Here is a 21,549-nt window from a genome sequence, read left to right as displayed (position 1 = left end):
GTCCCTGCAGTGCTTATTTTTTTGGATGCGGAGAAGGAATTTGATTGATTGAATTGGCAATTTTTATTGAAAATAATAGAAAAGATGCAGTTTGGAGAGTATTTTACACAATCTATTAGGGCAATATACCAGAGACAAACAGCACAAATAATAATTAATGGTGGTTTAACAGAAACTTTTAAAATTGAAAAAGGAACAAGACAGGGATGCCCTTTGTCACCATTATTGTTTATTTTAACTTTGGAACTTTTATTGAATAAAATACGAGGGTCAAATAAAATAAAGGGAATTAAAATTAGACATCATGATTACAGACTAAGAGCATTTGCAGATGACTTGGTTGTTACTTTAACTCAACCAGTACAATCAGTTACAGGTTTAATGGATATAATTAGCCAATATGGACAAGTGTCTGGATTTAAAGTAAACGAACAAAAAACAAAGATAATAACTAAAAATATGATGGTAAAGCAAAAAGAAGAACTAGAAAGATTAACGGGATTTGAAATAGTAAAAAAGGTTAAATATTTAGGGGTATATATTACAGCTTCAAATGTAAAATTATATAAAAATAATTATGAATTGTTATGGCAAAAAGTACAGAAAGAGGTGGAGAATTGGGGAAAATTACAATTATCTTTGTTGGGAAGAATAGTAGCAATAAAAATGAATGTTTTACCCAGGTTTTTATTTTTGTTCCAATTGATACCAATACTCAAGAAAGATGTAAATTTGAGGGAATGGCAGAAGGGTATTAATAATTTTGTTTGGGCAGGGAGAAGACCAAGAATAAAGTTAAAAATAATGCAAGATATACGTGAAAGAGGAGGTCTTAAAATGCCTAATTTAAGATTATACTATGAAGCAGCTGTCCTATCAATAATCAGTGACTGGATTAATTCAACAGAAGAAAGAATATTGAATATTGAAGGATATGATTTGTTATATGGTTGGCATACTTATTTATTATATGATAAGAAGGTGGATAAGACCTTTAAAAGCCATATATTAAAAGCCATTTTCTCCCACTAGTGAACCAACAATTTCCTTGACATATTGAAAGAAACCCTTTTTTTTTTTTTTTGCCATTTTTGGCATTTGTTATAAGTCTTAGTTAATTCCGAGCCTTCGCCTTCTTGACTCCATCTTTGCATATTTGGACTATTTGCTGGTATTCTGCTCTTGTTATATGCCACTCTTTCCATTTTTTTATACTTGCCCTTTTTGTCCTTCAGTTTGTCAGAGAGCTCTTTGTGCAACCATGCTTGTCTGCAGTCACTTGTTTTTCTTTCTCTTGGTATTGTTTTTGTTTGGGTCTTTATTATTTGTTTTTCAAAGTAACCCAAGCATCTCATACTGTTTTTCCATCTAGGATTTCCATCCATGGAATCCTTCCTATTCTCTCTCCTAGTTTGTTGAAGGTCAGATCTCTTAAAGTCTAAAACACCAATCTGACTTTGTTCAGTTACCTGGGTCTGCATTGTGGTGAATTCTAGTATGATATGGTCATTCTTCCCCAAAGTTCTTCCCCAAAGAGATTCCACTTCCTCAGCCATTTGGTTTTTATTAAGAATTAAGTCCGGTATAGCTGACCCTCTAGTTCTTTCCTCCACCTTTTGGGAGATAAAGGCACGTGACTTGGCACGTCAGGAACCTGTTCAATCCCCCACTCCTTGCAAAGTTTTTTCCTGAGTTAATGGAAAGGTAGTTAAAGTTCCCCATTATGTGTTTCCTGCACACCTCCGTCAACTTTTTTGCGAATAGTTCAAATATGGCTTTCATATTTCCTCAGCTTGGTAGGGTGGCCTGTAGTACACAGGAGCAGTGGTGGGTTGTTCCTGGTTCACACCGGTTCTATAGAACTGGTAGTAAAACCAGTGGGAGGCTCCGCCCACTGACCCTGATGTCATGAAAACGCTTCTGCGCTTGCGCAGAAGACCGTGTGCATGGCCCCCATTGTGAACCGGTAGTAAAGGTAAGTAGAACCCACCCCTGCACCTGAGGAATGTCATTCCCCTCCCCCCCAATATTCACTATAACTTGAAAGTTATACTTTGAAGGCAGCTTTCATCCTTAGTATTGTGTATTTCTATAGAGATATAGTAATTCTTTGTATACATTGCAACTCTTCCTCCTCTTTTGTTGAGTCTGTCTCATTGAACAATTTATATCCTTCTAGCAATATGTTCCAATCGGGTGGGTTCTATTTGACTTTAGTACCGGTTATATATATACACATTGTTATATGACCAAACAAATAAATAAAATCATCAAAGCTAATCCAAATTTATATTAATATGTTCAGCATTACATATATTTAATTACAAATGTTTCTTATAAAAACAATGGTGTTTTTCAGATAACTGAATTCTATTGTTTCCACCCATTTAAAAAAATCAAGAATTACTAAATATCAACTGTATAACTTTGGCACAATAGTAATAATAAATAATAATTAAAAACTATCTTACAAATATTGTGTATTTCTTATATGCTTACTTTTAGCTTTGCGGATCCATGTAAGTGGTTCCACTATTGATATTCTAAAGAGGACAGACTGTCAGTTCCAGTATGAAGAACGGGGAGAAACATATTTGAAGGTAATCTATACCCATATATTCATAATTTAAAAAATCTGTTTACAGTGAACATTTATTTAAGAGCTGTGTAGCTTTTAAGATATAACTTACAGCTCAATTGTGTCCAGACTACTTAAAGGTAGGCTTCACTTAACATCCACTTATTCAGTGACAATTTGAAATTACAACAGTGTGGAATGAGAGAGGTACTTATGACGGATCCTCATAACTATACCAATTGCAGAGTCCCTGTAGTCACTTGATTGGGATTTGGGTAATTAATGATCAGATCACAAATAGAACATCACAGCATTCCATGATCACATGATCACGTTTGTGACCTTCACTGCCATCTTCTGACAATCAAAATCAATGGGGAGGCTGGTAAGAGGTCACAAATGATAATCATGTGACTGTGGGATGCTGTAATAACATGGGATTCATCTAACTATGGCAACTGATACTGCTAGAACATTCATCGTAAGTTGGCAAGTTGCTTTACAACTGCAATAACTCAGTGTGGGGCCTTACAACCATGTCCTTTAGTGGCGTAGTTGCTAGTACAAGTTACCCTTGGTAAGTGAGGATTATTTGTAATAAATCTTATTATATGACCTTGGATTGGGAAATATATTCCTGATTTGCAGCAGTGAATGTTGAGAGAGGACTGCTCAGTGTTAACATAATGGTCCAGCATTGGTTTTAAAGAAGGGTAAAAGAGGCCATTTATGTTAACATTGAGCAGCTTCACACACACACACACACACACACACACACACACACACACACACACACACACACTTTGCACAGATAAACCCTGCAAGTGGCTTCAAGAGTTCTTAGGGAGAGTGCTAATAACCAGATGACTGCCAAAGAAATATGATCCTTCGAACCTCCCTGCCCCCACCACCATCCTGCCAGAACCGATTAAGCTTCTTGGATGAGAAGCAAAATGTTTTCTTCCTCCTCAGGGAAAAAATAGTCCTGTTGCCTTTATGGTGAAGAATTTTGGAATTGCTTACTTTATAAAATAGCATCTTGTCCAAGGCCTTTTCTTTCTTCTCCTTCTTTTAATTGTCATGCTAGCAAATCCTGAGGTTGAATTAATCACAACATAATGTGTTATTTTATGTATTTATACATTCAGTGAGTTTAAATAGTTTGCTTTTTTTATAAAAAATCATACAATATAGTAATAACAATAATTGGACTTCCGGTTCACGTCACTGTGCTATTGGACGCGAAAATCGGGGCTCCGTGAACTCCCACCAAATCCCTTTCTTGGAGGGCCCCATAAGGGGCTAAAGTCACCCTATAGGGGTGACAAAGAGTGAGGGGTGCCCTGCAGGTCATGAAGAGCGGCAGCTGTCCTGCTTAATCCAGGGCTAATTCCCTCTCATCCAACAACAAAGAGGAGAGGCAGCCATTATGGCTGCCATGAAGCTGGGGCAGCTGAAGAAACAAAGACTGTGCTGGAGCAGTGTGGATGAACAGTGACTGGAACTGGGTGAGGTGACTTTTTTTTTAAATCTAAAACCTACCCTAAAGAAAATAAACTCTGGAAAAGGGACTCTTTGAAGAGTTTAAGTGGTGAACAATTACAGAGAGAAAAATCATAGACCTGAAAGAAAAAGATATTAAGAGAGCGCAAAACCTTTAAAAACAGAAAAAGATTGGATCTCTAATTTTTATTGGTAATAAGACATTTTAAAATGCTGGAATTACTTGTCAGAATTTTTATTATTTATTTGAATAAATACAAACGGAATTTGTTAGAATCTATGCAATATTGAAGTTAAACAGAAAGCACCATCTACTGGTGAATGGAATACATTATATTCCTACAACCCTGAGAAAAATACTGATAAGACAGAGGAGAAAGTGGAAATAACACCTGGAGGGTTGCTGTGCTATCTATTGCTTTATACTTATCTATTCCATGACTACTGGAGCTCTAACATTGAAAATAAGGAAAACATCTAAGTAAAGTGACTTTTAACTATCAGGAGTTATGATTGAACTTATAGTGGGGACTTAAGGAAACATTTGGACATTTTCCTGGACTACCTAAAAAGAGCTAACTTGACTAACTGTGGAACACAAAGAACCATATTACTGTATTTCCGGAGGAGCAACATCGAGACTGAGTAAATGGTTTCCAGATCGACTTTCTGAGAGCAAAAATAATAGAGATTCTGACTAGTGATACAACATTGACAGACTACTGAGTAATATTTGGACTTATCAAAAAAGAAGGCAAGATGTTTCAGCAGAGGGAAATAAGTGGGTTGCAAAAAGAATTGGTGGCAATGTTTCAAAGCATTCATGATACTATGACAAGGAATCACAGGGAGATAATGGACTTAATGAATAACAAAAATGGGAAGTTAGAAAATGCTCCACAAGAGATCATGAATAATGATCAAAAAGCCCAGGAAATAGAGGAGACAATGGAGAGACCAGGGGAAAAGACAGAACTAAATAAACAAACAAAACAAGAAGATCAGAGGGAGAAGGTAATAAAAACATATGAAGCAATTCAGGGAAAATACATGCTAAAAGACCAAAAAATGATACTAGATAAACAGAAATATATCTTTGAAAAGAAAATTGAGAGTTGGGCAGATCCTCTGGAGGTTTGGCAACAAAAGATAGTAGAGATGGAAGAAATACTTAAATTAAACAGGAAAGATGTAGATAGAGAAGAAGACCCAAGGAAGGAATTTGGGAGGCAAGTCAAAAAATGAATAAGAATTGAAATATTAAAATGGGCAAGAGATGACGGATAGAGGAAATGTTTTGTAATACAAGATTGGCTTTACCAGGAGTTAGAATAGAGGCAGACACAAGAAATAGGGGGAATATTATTATGCACATTTTAATATAACATATTAAAAGTAATAGCTAGACATAAAGATTAGAGTTTGAAAGATGGTGATACCATGTACGTTCTAATGATACTGTTATTGTTATTAGAATGGGGGACTAAAATGTTGAATAATTAAATAATGCTTATATTTTAATACAAATATGTAAAAGAATATTATTACAATTACATAAGTATGATTTAAATAACAAATAATATTAATACTATCATTACTACTTGTATTCAAATACTTGTATACCCTGATGCCTCACTATTCATGTATTGATATTGATGTATATTCAAAAAAATAATAATTATAATTATAATAGTTAATAATTAATCTTATCATTTCATGCTAGGGCAAAGGAACTGAGATTACTTATTGGCTGACAGGTGTGAAGGATCAACAATATAATCTTCCATCACCTCCTTCAGCGTAAGAGGTTTTTTTTGTTTTTTTTTAAAGCTGTGATATTAACCAGTGTTCAAATCAGGGTGGGTTTTTGCATTGTTGATTGATAGTCCTTGTTTTCCTTTTGATAGGGAGAGAAGAATCTTTTGCAGTATATGTTCTTCCTATTTGTTATTTTCTGAGGGTGGGGTGCTTTTGGAGGACAGGTTCATGCATTCCCAAACTAACTTCGCCCCCTGCAAGATATAGAGACACATAAAAAAGTACATTCTCACTCCAGGTGAGCTTGGCTCTTGGTGTGTATATGTGTATACATCCATGTTGTATTCAGGAGAGTGGCTTGCCACTGTTTTCTGTTATTGTTTGGTTTTATTTCCCAATTTCTTCACCATTTCTATAGACCTAGGATATTCTGATGGGATGTCACCCAGGTGCCATCCAGGCCTCAACCTGCTATAAGATCAACTAGGTGTTGCCACTCCTGTATGAGCTCCCTCTATTCTCAACTTTTAAACAGCGTTTATAGGAATAGAAGTATTGATGGATAGAAATATATAGATAATTAAAAATATTTACTGCTATTTCCAGGGAGAATCAGCAGCGTTTGCAGGCAGACTTTGCTGAGATGATAAAGGACTCGTTACAAAAAAGACCAACGGGAGATTGCCAGATGCAAGAGATTTCGCGCATGACTAGCTACTGCAAAGACACCCTGGAATATCTGCAATTGGCTACTAAAGAACACCCTGCCACTTACCTGTAAAGCTAGATAGGAACAAGTTAGGAATAAAATGATTTTGGGTTCCCACCATTGTTACCCATTTGCAAGATTGAGGAGAGCAAGACTGGTTAAAAACAGAATGTTGCTCATTCTTTTAATTATCGTTAATCAATAAGTCTGATGGCACCTTTTCAAACTAGCAAGCATTATTAAAAGACATACAAGTTTTCATCACTACAGTTTATTTTTTAATAGAATGTGTTAGTTTGAAACAATGCTTGGCTACTATAGACTAACATGGCTCTCTGTAATATCTTCTGTACTTGCATATCGTTATACTAGTAATTAATAAACTATGAAAAGATTCCCTTTGCTGCATTTCCAACATGCAAATAATTTAATGTAAGCTGCTTTTGCTGACTTATTAGAGCCTTTACTAGTACACTGCTTTTTGGATATGCAGGGAACAAAGGAAGAGACTGTCGACTACCAGTAATACGTTTTAGACTCAGTACATTGTTTATGGTTATATATTTTATCTGCCATTTAAAATCTGTTAAGGCATTGGTTTTTTTCATGATTTATTTGTTCTATAATGTTTGGGAGTGTAACCAATCCATTTGAAAGTACAATAAAACTTTTGGATAAGAGTATCTTGTAGCACTTGTTCTTACCATGCTACAGATGAAATATGAATAGCTATCTCCATAACCACACCCACTTAGTTGAGATATATTCACAGGCAGACAGTTATGTGGAAGTTGGCATTTTGTTGCTGTTCTATATAGTTTTTTCATACATGATTTTATTTTGTATTTTATAACATTAAGATTCCTTATAATTTATGTACAATTGAGAGTACTTGTTTGGAGGACCATTGGAGAATCATTTGTGTGGCAAGAAAACAGGATTCAAAATGCTGCAAAGAAAGAAAACGTCGTCCTTTTTGGGGTCTCCACTAGCAACACAGCTGGCGATTTGGATATCGCTGTTATGCTATGATTTTATTTTCATAGCAGTATTACGACTATCTTCATTTTTAAAAACTCAAATTCATGTTTTATGCATGTTTTGTTCATTTTATTTCTTTTTAGGAAGCATATCCTGCTGTTTTTTGAGGATGGGAAGTTAGCAACAAAAATGTTTAAAAAGCTGCTTCATGGAACTGCCATTTATTTTTCTGTTACATCAAATAATTAGATTATCCTATGTCAAATAGATAATATATGTCAAATAGATAAAATAAAGCGGCTGCTACCATCCCACCTGGAAATAATTGTGAAATCCACCAAGTTTTGCCATAGTCTTCAAAATGCATGACATCAGTGTTAGTTGAAGCCAAATACTGTATACATACCAGAATATGGACATACTTTCTTTATTACTTATCTTAATTATATGGTGCCACTATAAAACATATTTTACTTTATATTTTTGCTCAAGTTACCAAACAATATAGCAGGGAAAAAATAAATTTTAGAATCTGAAAGAATAGTTTAAATATAAAGGAAAGAGCACATAAAAAAAAAAATGAGAGAAAAGTATTATTATTTATTTATCAATACATAAATAGGGTTTGCTTCCCAAATACACTGTAGCCCAGAGTTCTGTTAATTATTCACTTGGCTTAATTTTGGTTCAAATCCATATAGGATGAAGGCTGGGTAATCACACAGTGTAGGGTTGACTGTCACTTTTTCCCCCATGGGATTATGTTCAACATGTCCTTTAGGAGTCATGATCTTCTGATTCCAGCATCAGGTAGGGCAGGGGTATACACGTCATATCCGGGTAGGGTCATGACCTGATAGAGTCTGCATCCGAGGGGGACTTGTTTATTTTGATGATGTCACTGATAAAACAAACAGATAAGCCATAGTTAAGAGTTAGTTATTACTGATTTACTTAGCACGGGAAAAATAAAATGTCATCCTTAGTTTGTTGGTGTACAATGAAATTTGTAGCTTCCTGCCCTTGGCAGTTTTTTGTAGTTTCTTTGTTCATGACTAAGATCACATAGGAGACTGTTAAATAAGCAAACATTTAAGGTAAGCTTTAGATCATAAGGAAGTAACTTGACCTTGCTTTTCAAAAAAATGATAGAACTGCTTGACTTCTTCAGATCAGCCTAAACTAAATTTACAGAATGGTTCTTTTTATATAACTCATGATAACAAAACTCTCAAAATGCCACCTCTGTATTATTCAGATATTTAAAACTGAGTAATTCAGATAATTCAATCAATAGGCTTATATAGAGAACTGCAGACATTATTTTGGAGAAGATATGCAAAGTATGTTAGCAAAACATTGACTTGACATGGGGAAAACAATAGCATGAGAAAGAAATTTAAATTTAGTCTTGACTCTTTTCAATGTAAGAGAGATGGAAGAGAACAAGCTATTAGGCTTTCAAAATTGGTGACAGCCATTCAAAGTAGGCCTCATCAGAAATCAGACTCCACAATTAATACAGGAACTCCATTTGCATTAGCTATTAGTACAGGTAGTCCTCGACTTACAACAGTGACTGTTGTAGTGCAGTGACTGTTTAGTGACTGTTCGAAGTTACAATGGCACTGAAAAAACGGATTTATGACCATTTTTCATACTTACAGCCGTTGCAGCATCCCTATGGTCACGTGAACACAATTCGGAGGTTGGCAACTGGTTCATATTTATGATAGTTGGCACCTTCTGACAAGCAAAGTCAATGGGGAAGCCAGATTCATTTAACAACTATATTAACTTAACAACTTCAGTGATTCACTTAATAACTGTGGCGAGAAAGGTTGTAAAATGGGGCAAAATTCACAACTGTTTCGCTTAACAACAAATATTTTGGGTTCAATTGTGGTTGTAAATTTAGGAGTACTGTATATTTTCTCCAAGATAATCAGTTCTCTACAGTTTACCACCATTTAATGGCATAAATATTATATGGTGGCTTATTTTTTTTGAATGGAATTATAACCATGCATCCATTTCTTTTACAATTTGTTGTTGTTGTTAGTTGTGAAGTTGTGGCCGACTCATCGTGACCCTATCGACAACATTCCTCCAGACCTTCCTGTCCTCTACCATCCCCCGGAGACCATTTAAACTCACACTGACTGCTTCAGTGACTCCATCCAGCCACCTCATTCTCTGTCTTTTACCATTACCAAAATGTAATTTTGTAAAATTACAAAAAGAGAATTCTTGTTAGATTCAATTTAAAAATCCTACACTTTAGAACTGGAATGGCTTTAAAATAACTAAAATTGTAAAAATAGAAAGGGAGCTCTATCTCAGCCATATCACTTTAGGAAGCTAGCCTACAATATTTGTTTTGAAAAACATCAGATCTGCCCAAGAAAAATATGATAAAATTGTAATAGGGAGATCTATCATACTATAGGAATTTTGCTTAGGAAAGTGATTGATCTACTAAATGCTTTCAAGCCAAGCTTTTGCTTTTATCAAACAAGCAATTTAACTATAGGGGTTTTTTACTCATTTTTTATCACACCTGGAAAATGCTTTTCCTTTTCACACTTTGTTGTACTTTTCTGTTATGTTTCTGTAAGCTGTCTTTAATACTGAAAGGCACATCATCAGTAACCAGTTTAATCATGCTTGAGATAAACACATGTCCACCATTCAACAAGAATAAATAAATAAAAATTGCAAAAAGCTGCTTTACTTACAACAGCTTACATACTGCGACAATATCTTTATCATCATCAAACATTCACACCAGTCTATCCCAGGTCCTAGAAAAGGCCTCGACAGGTGAATAAAAATGCCAAATTCAGCCTGAATACCTGGCTGACTGTGCAACGAACATATTGTAATTTAAAAATAATAAATTAAAAAGAAAACAAAAATTAAAGAGCTCAAAGGACAGATTTGATGGACCACTACGTCTTTTTCTGCTGTTTGTTTTCTATGTTTCTATGTTTTACATATTTCCATGTTTTGTTTTCCCAAACATATCCATGAAGAGAAATTTTTGGGGGGGAGGGGGGAGTACCAATTGGCTAGCATCCATTAAAACCTCTGTATCCCTCAAGATATAACTGTGTTATGCCCAGACTCCAGTCAAAAGTGTACACCTCAGTATCAGATTACAACACTCCTTGTTGAGTTCAACTGTCGAGGTGTGTGGAAGGATGCCATCCCGTGCCCCAAAATCTCCCGCTGAAATACCAAGCAGACCTGATTTTCCAAACCCTACAGACAGGGTCGGCCAGGTGTTGAGATTTGCTTAAAAGTCATTCCGGGTTAATGACTTCGCCTCAAGAGTCTGGGGACATTAAAAGTAGGTCAAGACGTCTTACTATCCTTTGCTTCCAATCCTGAGACTAGAACAACCGCTTTAATAACAATGATAATGATAATGCTCGACGCCCGGGCGGAGAGCTTTTTCGCTTTCTAATCCACCCCGCCTAAGAGAGGGCGGACCTCTTGTGCCGCCCGGGGCAGCGGCCGGGGACGAGCCAAGCGAGTAATCTCTCCCCACTCTCCGACCGTCTCGCAGAACTCGGCATGGTCCGCTTCGGCAGCGCCTCCTCCTCGGACAATCGCCGCCAGCGATGCTGGAGCTGGTACTGGGGGGGACTTTTACTTCTCTGGGCCGTGGCAGAAACTCGAGCAGGTGAGAAGGCAGCCCCTTGACAGGACAGGCAAAGAAAAAGCCCTTCTCCCGGCCAACTTCGCCGCTGGCCCGGGAAGGGGCTCGGGCTGAGGCTGCTGCGAGAAGAGGCGGCTTTCCAAGGAGGAGGACGCTTCCCGGGCCCCCTCCGCAGGGTCCCGCCAAGAGAGCGTGAGCCAGGCGCTCGCCAATCCCTGCGTTACAGCGCAGCCGGGAAGTCTCGCTTTTGCTTTTTGTCTGCTCTGCACCGTGGAGGAAGAGGGGTGGCTCCGTCGCTTCTCCTCGCATCTCCTCTGGCTTCTTCTTCTTCTTTTTTTAAAGGCGTCAAAAAGCCCTCCGTTTGGAAATGGCTCACAACGCAAATAAGTCCAGAATTCCTATTCTAAATTTCAAAAAGAAACGTATTTTTAAAACAACCAGAATAGATAGTACATGGAACGGAGCTGGTTCGAAGTCGCCTTTCATCTGTTGGGTTCTTTTGCCTAATGAGCAAAAATAGTAAAAGCAACAAGGAGCAACACATTTTTGGCATTCTCCTTTTATGAGGGGCAATTCTTTGCTGCATATATTATAAAGCCACGTTTCCTAGAATTAAATCCTTAACTGAACTGAAATCAACAATAAGCAGAAATAATTTAGAGTTTGGGGACACTTTTTACAAACAAAAATCATACAACTTTCAGTCAGTCTTCCATCCCTCGTTTATTTTCAAGAGGCAAGTACATTTCTGTTCCATTATTGGAAAAACTGCTTACAATATGTAAGAGATAAGATACTTGTATACATAGTACATAGTGTGATTCCGAAAAAACTTTGAAAACGACATTTACATTTGTAAACACAAGGTAGGACTGATTGCCTTCTAATTTGAATATTATTCTTTAAAAAAAAACATTGCAAATTAGAAAAGGAAAGCCTGTTGATCCTAAGAATTATTACTGCAATATTAGATTACCATGGGAAAATATTTTGTAACTTTATTTGCATATTCAGCCAGCACATCTGCGGTCAGTAGCCTGGATAGATTAGCTACTAGAATAGAGTGTTTCTCTTCCCATGAATTGCTGACTCTTAGGGTTAAGTTTATTTATATTTACTGTACATTTATTTATATTGGTGTATCTGAATGTCAGTTACTTTACTCATATACTGATTTTATCTGTTCTAATACATGTTTTTATCTTTGGATATAATCCACAAGCAGTTACTTGTGAGCAATCAGCATTGAATCTACTTCCTTACATTCATAGGATTTGCTATTAATATGCTTGGAAAACTTAGAAATGAGGATGATCATAAGTAACATAAAACTTTTAATCTGTTGATAAAACAGTTGAAGTGTCCCGGAGTTATGTGATCATTTGTAAGCTTTCCAGCCAGCTTCCCAAAAGAATGGGGGAAGCCAAATTCACTTAATGACAGCATGATTCATTTAACAATTGCAGTGATTTGCTTAACAACTATGGCAAAAAAAGGTTATAAAATGGGGCAAAACTCACTATAACTGCCTTGCAATGGAAATTTTGGCCTCAAATATGGTTGTAAATTGAGGAGTACCCATAGATAGACCATTGCCAGAAGGATTAAGTAGGAAGGTGTGAAGTGAATTCTTTAAGAGGAGCAACTGAGTGGTACTATCAAGAAAACCATATATAATTAAGTTGATCCAAAAGGCAAAGAAGGACCTCTGATAAGGATACTGATGGGTAGATACATAATATAGACTTTTAAGCATCCTGGCTTAATGGTGTGAAGGATCTTTGAGTTTAGAATCATTAATGATTTGAATTTGGGCTGGGTTTGGACCTAAGGCAGTGTTTCTCAACCTTGGTAACTTTAAAATATGTGGACCAACTGATTTCTGGGAATTGAAGTTCATATATCTTAAAGTTGCCAAGGCTGAGAAACACTGATATAGTGTTGACAAGTACAGTACAGTTGACAAGAATGGTTTAACACTTACTCATAATAAAATAATAGTCTAATAAAAACCATATACTTCTATATCTTTTAAAATAACTTGGTGATATCAATAGATTAAATAATACCTATAAATTATGAACCTCTTCCTTAAGAGTAATTGTAAGATTTGGGGAACAGCTCCTTTTTTGGATGAATTACAATCTACAGACGTGTTTTTAAACTGTTTTAGTTTATTGATTTTTCTCCACTTTTTGACTATGTCACAAGCTGATTTACGATTTTCATCTGATTTGTTTAAAAGTTCTAAAATCCGATAACTTTTCAATTGAAGTAGTTTAGAAAAATTTAGTCTTATCAATGAGTGTCAAGAATTGTATGATAATCAATATGTGACCTCTTCCTTTTTTATGTAGTATTCAAAATTCTCATTTTCTCAAATAATCAGAAATGATTTTAAAAGTAAAAACAAGAAAACGAGTTCAAAGCACAAAAGCAAAGAAAGAAAATACAAATAAGTAGCCTCTGAGTTTCTTCACATCAGTTATAAGTACAATTATATATTATACTACTTGGTTGCAAAATACCTTATTTTTTCCCATAAACTATCTTGACTCATCATCAAAACATCAGCAAAACTCATCATCATAAATTCATTTTTTCTGTTCTCACAAAAAGTCTATAAGGGGTTTCTAGTTAGCAATAAATAGTTGTTTTTCCTCCAATTAATAAGTCAATTTGGCTATTTCTTCAAGTTCCATCATCTTCACCAACCAAATCTTTCCACCTTTGCACATATAATAATTTTGGTGAAGTTGTCATGTTTAAAAACAAAGTTCCATGACTTTTCCCCTACTTACAGGTAGTTCTCCGCTTAAAACAGTTCACTTAGTGACAGTTCAAAGTTACAATGGCACTGAAAAAAGTGACATAATCATTTTTCACTTATGACTGTTGCAGCATTCCCACGGTCATGGCAATTATATTTGAATGCTTGACAACTGACTCATATTTATGACCGTTGCATTGTCCCAGGGTCGTGTGATCATCTTTTGCAAACTTCTGACAAGCAAAGTCGATGGGGAAAGCAGATTCATTTAACAACTGTTACTAATTTAACAATTGCAGTGATTCACTTAACAAATACAGCAAGAAAAGTTATAAAATGGGCAAGACTCACTTAACAAATTTCACATTTAGCAACATAAATTTTGGGTTCAGTTGTTGTTGTAAGTTGAAGACCACCTGTATTTATCACTCTGATTTAGTGGAACATTTCTTGTTTTCCACTTTTCCAGCATAAATTTGCAATTCTTTATATATTTTAGGGAATTTCTCTGGTGACTTATACCAATATATAACTTTATTTAAAAAAAATTAAGATCATAACATATAGTAATGTAAATTTCAATATTTTCAACCACATATTTCCCCATTGTTTCAAACACCCAAAGTAGTTGAAATTAGTTGAAATGTTCATGATTAAAATACCTGAGTTTATTTTCAAGAAATGATCAGTTATACGTATATCTTAGTATTCTTAAATTATACTGTTACTTTCTGGATATGTTTTGAGTGATAGATTGGAAAAGAATAGAGATGGATACGATCCTCTTACCAACAGCCACTTTTATATAGTCGAGGCATCTGGGTGGAGGTTTTGAGCTCTTGTCCCAGCTTATACACAAAAGAGGCTGGTGATCTTGGGTCAGTCACTCTTTGTCAGTCCTAAGGAGGAGGCAATGGCAAACCACTTTCGAAAAATCTTGCCAAGAAAACATCAGGGATTCGTCCAGGCAGTTGCTAGGAGTCAAAGCTGAGTCAAAGACACACACATACAAAACAACCCCTTACAGTGAGGAAAGAAAAGAGAATGCTTACTGCAATATACTGAATCTGCTTTCCATCTGTCACTAATAAATGCTTAGCACTGTAAGTTCCATTATACAATATCAATATGCTTACAAAATATCTGTTGCTTAATCTCCACAATGTTAATTACATTTGTTGGAGTGATGTTATAATAAGGCTGACCAATGCAGGAAACACTTTAGTCTTAAATTAAGAACTAAAGCCTTTAGTATGGAAGTTGTAAGCTAAGATGCTGACCTTAGCTTCCATGCCATGTAATCAGTCAGCATGTTCTGCTGGCTCATATACTGCGTTTGTGTAAACTTAATCTCCCTGTCTACACATTCCCTTGGCCTTTTGGACTAGTCATTGTTCTTTGTGGATTTGGGACAGTACTGCAAAACCTGATTTTTTTGGTACATTTTCATTTTGATTAAAATACTTTTAAAAAGATGTTAGTCCATCCTGCATGTAGGCAATAGGAGAGGCTGCCAGAGGTGATGAAGAAATTTATTGCCCCATTCTCTGGTCACTTTTCTTGCACCACATGGTTAATGCCAAAGAAGTGAAGTTGTTGCTGCACCAATCAGCTATATAGTAGTCAGTGGCACCATGCAAGCACAGCAGTGGAGCTGGACTTGGGTTGCTGCTGCTGGCAAATTTTTGTGGTGTTCACTTTTTTGGAAGCATGTCTTTGTGTGTGACTTTTTGGGAACATAGGAGAAAAATCAATTTGTTCTTTTTACTTTCACTTCCTCATTGGAAAATGCAGCTGAATGTGACAAGACTTTCCCAGACAAGATGAATTGCTCAGTATGAAACTATGCCTGTAGTAAAGTTAAACACTGAAGCAGTAATATCAACATTTGAAATGCTGTGGGATTCCCCCCCCCCAAAAAAAGAGAGAGTCGATGGCTTAGACCAGTGATGGCTAATCTTTTTGCCGTTGCATGCCAAAAGTGGGGGGAGCGCAGGGGGGGGTCACGCACGTGCGTGCCCACACCCACAATTCAATGCGCCCCACCCCCCCATGCATGTATGCACGACCTCCCGTGCTCCCCCTGATTTTGGCACACAATGGCCCGGTGGGCCCAGTAGGTCCGTTTTTCGCCCTCCCCAGGCTCCAGAGGCTTTCTAGGAGTGAAAACAGCCTTCCCCACCCACCTGGAGGCCCTCTGGAGGCCAGAAACGGTCCGTTTGCCAACTTCCGGTGTGCCCGGAAGGTCCGAAAATCAGTTGGCCTGCGCGCTCATGTGTGCTGCAGCTGAGCTAGGGCAATGCTCACGTGCCCACCGATATGGCTCCGCGTGCCACCTGTGGCACTCGTGCCATAGGTTCGCCATCACGGGCTTAGACTTTGCCCCTGCTATAATGTGATTTTTCTTTCTTGAATTACCCTATGTTCCTGATATGAAGTTTTAGATGATGTTAATTATATACAACAATATTTACAAACAGCTGGGATGAACCTTGAACAATGTATAGTGCAAGCCCAAGGCTTAAAATTTGTTCCTTGAAGTTTAGCAATCGGAAATTATGAAAAGCTTATGCAACAAGAAAATTTAAGGAAATGGACATAAGCATAGAAAAAAAAAAGAATAAAATGTTGAAGAAGAATGTCAGGAGATATTGTAAACACGCTGGTCTTAACATTGCCAGAAGAAATCTAAAAGACAGTGTTTGAATGTCTTGAACATTTTCAGCAAGAAATAGATATTTATTCTAAAATGATGGATCAAATAATATCAATGTTCACTATTATTCAACCATTTTCTTTGATTTTTTCAAAATAAAAATTTGTGGGAAATTTTTCTGGTGAAAATATTTTGTGGACATTACAAAAGAACAAATGTAGCAGAATAGGTCAGTTGGTTTAATGCTTGAAAACTGCTAAATATGCATATAAATACTTAACACTATGAAATAAACTGAAATATATATTGTTAAGGATTTTTGTATGTGCCTGGACTAGAGCCTGCAGTTTTCTTGGCAAGATTTGGGGGGTGGTTTGCCATTAGCTCCTTCCTAAGGAAGAGAATTCCAATTTTTTTTTAGTTTATTTTAAGTAAATATGTACAATAAATAATAACTAAATAAGGTATTTATAATAAATATTCACTATAACAACATCTATTATGTATAACCTTAGTCCCTGAATTTACCACTAGTAACTAGGAATTTTATGTATGATGAGTTACTAGATATTGTCACTTTCATATTCTCATGTAGCAGTATTATTCTCTGCCATATATACAGAAATATATAGTAATAGTAGTAGTATCATTTTCAGTTCTACACACATGCTTATATTACTCTAAACTTCAAAAAGTTCACTGTGATTGCTGCCAATTGTTGGCTGCTCTTCCAGCTGATTCAGGTCTCTAAACTGAGATTCTGGACTGAAGCAGAGGTCGGTCCAGAACCTGATTTGGGAAGAAAAATGGATTCTGTGGCTGAAAAAGCAGAATAACCCCAGAGAATTTATGGGACTAGAGGGAAGGTAGCATGTGCCCATCAGCATTCAATTACTAGGGTGCCAAGCAGATCCTGTTCCCTAAGGACCACCGACGACAAAATGGCAATATAGTTCAGAATATACCCACAAACTGCTATATGTTGTTGCCTGCTTAAAGGGAAAGCATTATTTTAACATCAGAACAGCTAAGGGTAACTTTAAGCTGGTTCAGGTATTTGAGGATAAATTGAAGGCAATATCATGAAAAATGGCAGAAAAGTTACCAGGGCATGTTTCTGTTGTGACTTAGTGTAAGCAGGGAAAGGTCCTGGGAGAGTTCTGAATAGGGTTGCTAACTTTGGAAGTTGAACGACAAGCACCAGAATTCACCTTTATTTCAATACTGCTTGTTTCTTAACTGTTTAACTAGTAACTCTGAGAAGCAGTTACCACTTTCTCTCTGGAATTGGTGTTCTTGGGGATCCTTCTTTTAATTTCTGTATATTAAAAAGCAGCTTGACTGGAGAAACTCCCATTCGTTATCATGGACTATCTGTATTAGGCCTGCTGAGGTTTGTGGCAATCCCAAAAAAGGGAATATATTATGGAGGACAATCGCAACAGACAAGACAGAAAGGAGAATGTAAAAAAGACTGAAAATTCCCCAAATTTCTTGTACTTATATCGTACTAGCAGGATGCCTTTAAATCACAATTTAGATATGAATTCAATGGCGCTCAAACCTGTAACATCAAGGTATTATTTCAATCTTAAACCTGTTTAACCAGAATAAGAATAGTGTTACACTGCAACATTAGAGGGTACCAGAAAATATAAAATTCGCTGAAGCTATGGAAAAATTTGAGTCCAAAATATGCTGGGTATCCCTGACTGCCTAGATTTACTGAATTCAGCAAAGGCAGTTAGAGGCATCAATGATGAAATAAAAGTTATTGGATAGCAAGCAAAATAACTTGGAGCCAATGTTGCATTTTATATACAGTTATTTGTATGTTTGAGATTCAAAGTTTTGAAAACTTTTTTGAGATGTATAAAATGTATAAAGCTGTATTTAAAAAATAAAGAACTGCACATATTTTTCAACAAACCTAAAATTGTATCTCTGGTCTTTTGTATTTTGGCTGTTAATTTTAGGGCAGAAATGAAACTAGTAGTTTCATTTGTTCAGGTTTTCTATCTGTGGTTTTGTACTGATTTAAAAGCTTTTGCAATAATGATAGGAGAAGTGAAATTATTTAGTTCTTCTATATGAAAGAATCAATTATTATTCATTATAGAAGCAAAAGTGTTAGGCAAGTATAGTTGCATAATAGTATTAAAATATTTTTTAAAAATCATAGTTGTACCTGAAAAAAAAAGGAACCTGTTATTTTTCTGCTTTCTAAATTTGAGATTAGCAGTTCCACATTCTGCTTGCGTATAAGGAAATGATTTTCTAGGATGTTTCTCTAGCAAAAAATAAAAACTTTTTTTTCCAAATGTTTTCTTTCAGAATTCCACATGACAAACTATAGTTGTTTTCTAAAGACAATATTCCAAAAGTTGGAGGCATCTTTTATAATAGACCACAGATTTCTCCCCCAATTAACTGAGTTATAAAATTACAATCTCTTTGACATTAGAATATTTTATAGAATATAGTATTGAAACATTTTATTAGAGCATTCACACTTTTATTAAGGCTCTGGAACCCTATCTTAAGGTAGGACGTAAAGTGAAATTGAATATAATAGTGAAATAATACGGGGTCAGCCTGGATGATCTCTGAAGGGCCCCTGTGACTTAAGAAAGTTGCAGAGTTCAAGAAGTCAGACTGCAGGCAAAGAGACAGTTGCTGGGTTCAAAAAGTCAAACCTCAAGAATATCTTCCTGGTACCATGTTAAAATGCAGAACTAAACCACATGGAGCTTTCCTGCCTAAGGAATAAGGGAGGGGGCTAGCTAAAGAGGCAGATTTCACATTTCCTGTTTTGTTACTAACTGAAAAGTATAAAGATGCGTGTCTTAAACAAGGTCTTTGTTCAGAATGTAAATAGAATGCATGTCTGAACCTTTTGGCCAAAATAAAAAGCTTTTTCTGATCTTGAAATTCATCTCATTTATTTTTTTGCAACAATCTCATTTTTTGTTTTTTAAAGATTTCGTTTATTATCTTACTCTTCAATAACTATCTTATTGAAGATAGTTTAGCCATACAGGTGAGATAAGATGTACTTTCCAAGGATAGTTTCTCCTTAGATAAATGTAGTTTCAGAAAAGATAGAGGCCCTGGCAAGCAAGAAAGGCAACCTCATGTGGAATTTGAGATGGGGCACAAGTAACTGAGATGGGGCACAAGTAACTGAGTAGGCGGGTGATACTTTAAAAGGCTGATTATAATGTATATAATGTGTTGCAATATTTTCAGGATCAGACTCAATAATGATAATAAGAGTTAGAGGTTTAAATATATTTCTCTTTAATTATAACAGGCATTCTATATTCACTGAATATTCACAGATAGAAGCAAGCAAAATGGTGAAGGTGGCTCCTTATATATACAAGGGGTGGAGCCAAGAATGGGAGTGGTGAATTATGAATACATTAGGAACCAAAGAATAAGTTAACCCCCGATGTCCCATATATACATTATTTACACATTAGGGAATAAGGCATTTACAAATCCCCCTCTAAATGCCGGTTCGCTATACAACACCAATTACATTCAGATTCAGGACAATATAAGACATATAATTTTGATGTTAAATATTTGTGCTGTTTAGAAGGTAAAGGCTTCGTCAATATGTCAGCTAATTGTTCAGAGGTATCACAATGCACTGCTTTGATAAATCCATCTTGAGACAATTGTCTCACATGCTTAAATTTTATATCTATATGCCTGGACCTTTGTCCAATGGCATCGGATCTGGATATTTCAATGGCTGCTTTATTATCTTCATGCATAACAAAAGGCAAAGCAGGTTTTTTCCAAACATCTGAAATCAAATCATTAAACCATACAAGGTTATTTGCAGCTTTGGACAAACAAACATATTCCGCTTCTGTGGTCGAAGTGGCTACCAGTTCTTGTTTACCAGTGTACCAGTAAACTGGACAGTCATTTAATAGAAAAATATAACCAGAAGTGCTCTTTCTGCATGATATATCTCCAGCCCAATCCGCATCTGCGTAACATGTAAGTTTTGGTTCTTTATCATTACTAGGTTCTAATACTAAGCAAAAGTCTAATGTACTTTTCAGATATCTTAGAATTCTTTTGACTGCTTCCCAATGATACATTGTTGGTTTGCTAACATATCTTGACAATAAGTTGAGTGGTAATGCAATATCTGGCCTGGTCCAATTAGATATATAAAGAAGTGAACCTATGACTGATCTATAAAATGTATTATCCTTGAATTCAGGGGAAGATTCATCAGTGTTTCTAAGGAAATCAGTTTGCATAGGAGTGTCACAGGGTTTGGCATTGTTTAAATTGCATTTGTTCAGAAGTTCAATGATTTTATCTTTCTGAGTAAGTTTGAATCCCCTTCTAGTTTTGTTAATTTGTACACCAAGGTATTTGTTTACTTTACCTAGAGATTTCAACGAGAAATGATCGTTTAGTTTATTTACAAAGGTTTCTCTTCTCTCCTTGTGTTTTCCTATATATAAAATATCATCTACATAAATTAATACAAATTCAATATGATCATCACTCTTTTTTACAAAGAAACAGTTATCAGCAGTGGTAGCGTTGAAATCCATGGTCTTAAGTACTTTTACCAAGCAATCGTACCATCTTTTGCCAGATTGCTTTAATCCGTATAGACTCTTGTTCAATAGCCAAATTTCATTCTTATTAGTGTATTGACTGTGTGGTGCTCTTACATATATTTCCTTATCTAGTTTTGCGTGTAAATACGCAGTCTGTATGTCATATTGAAATACATCAAGATTGAGTGCAGATGCCACTACTAGAGCTGTTTTAACACTCTCTGTTCTCACTGTGGGGGAGTATGTGTCAGTGTAGTCCTCCGGATATTTTTGTGCATAACCTTGTGCAACCAATCTAGCTTTGTATAGAGTATTGCCTCCTTCTAGATTCT

General features: G+C 36.0%; 2 protein-coding genes across 2 annotated transcripts in view; both read left to right on the top strand.

Moving 5' to 3' along the window:
- GUCY2C (guanylate cyclase 2C) overlaps nucleotides 1-6,620 on the top strand; it is a 93,169-nt gene extending 86,549 nt beyond the window's left edge. The window contains exons 25-27 of the mRNA XM_070947197.1: nucleotides 2,506-2,600; nucleotides 5,805-5,881; nucleotides 6,446-6,620. Coding sequence (XP_070803298.1) covers nucleotides 2,506-2,600; nucleotides 5,805-5,881; nucleotides 6,446-6,620 — 347 coding nt within the window. The remainder of the gene's footprint in view (nucleotides 1-2,505; nucleotides 2,601-5,804; nucleotides 5,882-6,445) is intronic.
- A 4,488-nt stretch (nucleotides 6,621-11,108) lies between these two features.
- Nucleotides 11,109-21,549, top strand: part of PLBD1 (phospholipase B domain containing 1) — a 45,211-nt gene continuing 34,770 nt past the window's right edge. Inside the window, exon 1 of the mRNA XM_070947024.1 lies at nucleotides 11,109-11,217. Coding sequence (XP_070803125.1) covers nucleotides 11,109-11,217 — 109 coding nt within the window. The remainder of the gene's footprint in view (nucleotides 11,218-21,549) is intronic.

This window comes from Pituophis catenifer, unplaced genomic scaffold, assembly GCF_029215685.1.
Source record: "Pituophis catenifer annectens isolate HBS135680 unplaced genomic scaffold, rPitCat1.0.hap2 SCAF_7, whole genome shotgun sequence".
Lineage (NCBI taxonomy): Eukaryota > Metazoa > Chordata > Lepidosauria > Squamata > Colubridae > Pituophis > Pituophis catenifer.
Note: the sequence above shows the minus strand (reverse complement) of the source record. Positions and strands in the feature narration are given on the sequence as shown.